General features: G+C 47.7%; 1 protein-coding gene across 2 annotated transcripts in view; it reads left to right on the forward strand.

Moving 5' to 3' along the window:
- Positions 1 to 539: 539 nt before the first annotated feature.
- The window catches only part of CTHRC1 (collagen triple helix repeat containing 1), a 19,277-nt gene continuing 15,490 nt past the window's right edge, over positions 540 to 4,326 (forward strand). Inside the window, exon 1 of one of the 2 annotated variants that reach the window (XM_011983504.1) lies at positions 540 to 845. In XM_011983504.1, coding sequence (XP_011838894.1) covers positions 696 to 845 — 150 coding nt within the window. In that variant the 5' untranslated portion in view covers positions 540 to 695. Of the gene's footprint in view, positions 846 to 1,471; positions 1,702 to 4,326 lie in introns of those variants that run through there. The other variant, XM_011983505.1, reaches the window with a different exon arrangement.

The raw sequence follows: 4,326 nt of genomic DNA on the forward strand, positions 1-4,326 counted from the left end.
AACCCGCCAGGATTGCTGCGAGGACAGAGTACGCGTGCAAGGTTTTGCACTGTGCCAAGAGCTTAGTGTGTTAGCACTTTTGAAAACAGCGTTTACACATCATTTGGATCGTGGGACTCTTGGAAAACCTGATGAAACCTATGGTTCCTTCCAGCCCCCGCCCCGCATCCACCTTCCAGCCTCCAAAAATGTCATCGCCAAAAAACAAATAAAAAGACTTGCCGACCCATGCCATAGATTGACGACCCTTGAAGGTGGCTCCTGGACCCAGGTTAAGCCACGTGTCTCTACAATGTTCATTTAGGCGGCGCTGTCTTCCCTGCTGGAATCCCCGACCTGCGGCTCCTGACCACGGCCATCCGGCCCCGACCCTGCAGGCGGGCTCTCCACTGGGGTCTGCGCAGCCCCGCGGGGGTCCTGGCAGGCAGTGAGACTGCAGTGGGAGGGGGCGGGCCCGGCTCTCGGTCCGCCCCACGCCCGGCTCGGGGTGGGGGCTCGGGGCCTATTACGGGATGGAAGCTCCGGGTGTCGCGGGGGCGGGAGGTATTGAGGGAGGGAGAGAGGCGCGCGGGTGAAAGGCGCATTGATGCAGCCTGCGGCGGCCTCCGAGCGCAGCGGGGCCAGAAACTGACCACGTTCAGCTCCTCGGTCTCCTCCTCCGCCTCCAGGTCCGCGCTGCCGGGCAGCCGGGAGCCATGCGACCCCAGAGCCCCGCCGCCTCCCCGCAGCGGCTCCAAGGCCTCCTGCTGCTCCTGCTGCTGCAGCTGCCGGCGCCGTCGAGCGCCTCTGAGATCCCCAAGGGGAAGCAAAAGGCGCAGCTCCGGCAGAGGGAGGTGGTGGACCTGGTGAGTCCGGGGGAGCCGAGCCGGACCGCCGCTCTGGTGGAGGGGACCTGGCCGCGTGCCGCACGGGCAGGGCGTCAGTCTGGGTGTTGGGGGTGTCTGTCTGTACAGCTGTGTGTCGTGTGTCTTGCTGCGCCTGGGTGTCCTGCTTTTTATTTACAGGTAAAGAAGGACCTTGGTTATGCGTGCAGTGAGTCTTGGAACTCAGAGGCGAGACCAAAATGGGAGGCCATCGTGGAGCGGGCATGCGATATGGGCCCAGTTGGACTCCCTGAAGTACAGGGAGTCTCCCAGTAATTTCTGGCCCCAGGGGGACCCCTTGGGAAGGGTGGGAGGGATAGGGCGGCAGTGAGAGTAGGATGAGGAGCTTGGGTAGGTCCGAAGTGGACCTGGGAAAAACCCTGGCCTCGCTGATCCCATGGACTTGGACCTGGGCCAGGGCGGTGCAACGTGTCCTTTGTTGGGGCTGGTGGCCACGTCTGCCTGCGAGAGAGAATAACAACCCCCACAAAGCATCCGTCCAACTCTTTGTAACTTGAAGACTATGAGTCACGTTGGGTCATCTTCCTAGGGAGTATGGGCTGCAATTTACTTTGTTGGACAACCACAGCTGGGACTAGGAATGGTTCAGAGGGTTTAAGGCCGGAAGGGGAAATGAAGGGGCCCGGCGCTAACCCCCTAAGGACCTGTTTTGCGTCTTCTGTTTAAACCAAATGGGCAGTCAGTCCTTACACACACCCTGGGTCTTCGGATGTGGACGCCCGGTAGGAGCATCACAGTCAAGCTAGGGGAAAAAACAGTTTCCAGGAAACTGGAAATGAACGGCCGTGGTGCTTTCCAGGGGCTCATCTGTGGGAAGGTATGTTTGCTTAAAATCCTTCCCTCTGAAAATCAACAAACCCAGTGGAGGGCGGAGAGGTTCTCTGCCCTGTGATATGAGGGAGCCTTTCACAGCTACCATACTCCTTGGCATATCATAAACTTCAGTCTCACTTAAAGACAAACATGACTTACAGGCATTGCAAGACGTAAGTTGGGGCATTTTTTTTTTTTAATTAAAAGAAAGTTTTGAATTTGTTAAGCTGCCATTTTAAACTGAGCTAATATACCAAGTTCCCTGGCAGCTAGTTCTATATTGGATTCAAAAGTGCTGGAAAAAAAAATTCCCCCCATTTCACTACAGCACTTTTTGGTGACAGGCTGTGTAATTTTGCTCCACAAAAGGGAACTATGGGTTCAGGCAACAGTTCTATTTTAAGTGTCCAAATTATTAAAACTGTACCAAATGAGTGTGGTTCATGTGTAGTTTGCATTTTATGAATTTATAGTTATGATACACAAAATGCCCATTTTTCCTGTGAAGCTTGCTATTTTTCCCCCTTCAAGGATTTACAGTACCTGTGGTTTCCCACAACTCTAGCCAGACTTGGAAAACATTTTGCAGTCAGGCTCAGGTGCATCCTGTAGGTTGAATTTGGTTTTGCTGACAGAAAAAGTCCACAGTCATTAAGGTTTCAACAGATTCTATAAAGCAACTTCTTTGTATAGGATCTTTCAAAGCTTTCCTTTCAAGCTTCCACCAAGGTCTGCCCCCTGGTGGCCAACGAAAGAAACAGGGGCGTATATAAGTGCGCTTCCCTTCAACATTTTTTTTTTTCATTCCACAGACATTTACTGAGAGTACTAAGCATGTGTTGGGTTAGCATTTTAAAGTAGAAGACTGATGTAACACCTGTGGAATCGAGTCAAGTAAAGTTATATAGTCTCTGAAATGTATCTTTTAGATGAAAAGGTGAATAAAAATTCTCAATATGGCACGATGGACATGTTGGGCCAGATAATTCTTGTGGGGAGTGTCCTGTGCATTGTAGCATATTTGGCAGCATCCCTCGTTTGTACAGACTAGATGCCAGTAGCAATCCCCCCTGCCAAGTTGTGACAACCAAAAATGTCTCTAGACATAGCCAAGTGACCCCTGGAGGACAAAATTGTCGCCAGTTGAGATCCACTGATATATAAGAAAATAAAATTTAGTCGTGTAGCATCTTGCCCTGAGGGGAATAATGGTGAAAAAAATCAAAGAATATCAGAAGCAGTCTTATTCCCATTTGAAATGTATGTCTAAACATTGTATATATCTGCTTGTGAAAGTGAATTAAATTACTAAAATAAAAATAAAGTCTAAAACACACCAAACTTTTGAAATATTTTGCACTTTTAAAATACTTTATTTTGTGTATCTTTGAATACTTTTGTAATTGTTAAATGCTTTTTCTTTTCTTTCTTTTCTTTTTTTTTTTTTTTTACTATTTCTCTGACAGTAAATAAGTAGTAGTGTCTTTTTCTTCTTACAGCAGGAAAATGGCAATGTCAAAGACTAAAAAAATCATTTATCAAACCAAAACTCAAACTGGCGATGGAGAAGCAAATTGATTAGCAAACATCAGTCTAATTATATCGGATTTTTCCCAGATAACTATTGGATTTTATCATCCAATCCCAGATACTGTTGTCAAAAGATAAGCTTTGAAGTTACTTTAATATCTAAGAAACTTTGGTTTTTGTTTTCATTGGAAAGTATAGTTATACAGAATGATAATACTAGGCAACCTACACAATTAGAGGAAATGTTAGAGTAAAAATTTAAATGGATTGCCTTGGGTTTTGGAGTGTCTAATAATGGCACCTTTGTTCCTAGCTGAACCAATTCAGGTGTAGACACAGGAATTAGACAGGTGGAGCACAAGATATCACCTTTACCACTGATCATACAGCATTGGCATGTATGGCTTATGTGTGCTAGGCTGGTGGGTTTGCTAATGCTCTCTTCCCCAGGTCTAGACCCTGAAAGGTCCACCCAGGGCAGTGGACACACTTACCCAGAGTCGCTGCCTTGCACTGGTCTTGGGGGAATCATAGAAATAATAATGGCTGACACACGCAGTGTTTACTGTGTTCCAGGCATTGTTCTAAGCACATTTTATATATTATTCACTTAAATCTCATACAAACCCTATAAAGTAAGACTCTTTATTATCATCCACATTTTACAGATAAGGAAACAGGCACCAAAATGTTGAGTAACTTGCCCTGTCTCACAGACCTAATGTAAGGTGGCGCCGGGATAAAATCCAAAGAAACTGGCTCTAGAATTCATGCATTAGATGCTACAAGATATCCTTCCCCAAAACTAACATACAGAATCCTAGTCCTTACAGACAGACTGACAGATTGTGAATAGTCCCCTGTTGGGAACTAACCTGAAACTAGGGCACTTACTGCTTCTCCTTGGGGAGGAGGGGTGGGATGAGAGGCCAGAAATGTTAAGCACTGCTTCCCCCACTTAAAAACAGGGAGAAGCGGCCGGGCGTGGTGGCTCACCCCTGTAATCCCAGCACTTCGGGAGGCCGAGGCGGGCGGATCACGAGGTCAGGAGATCGAGACCATCCTGGCTAACACGGTGAAACCCCGTCTCTACTAAAAA

Source organism: Mandrillus leucophaeus, unplaced genomic scaffold, assembly GCF_000951045.1.
Source record: "Mandrillus leucophaeus isolate KB7577 unplaced genomic scaffold, Mleu.le_1.0 Scaffold250, whole genome shotgun sequence".
NCBI lineage: Eukaryota > Metazoa > Chordata > Mammalia > Primates > Cercopithecidae > Mandrillus > Mandrillus leucophaeus.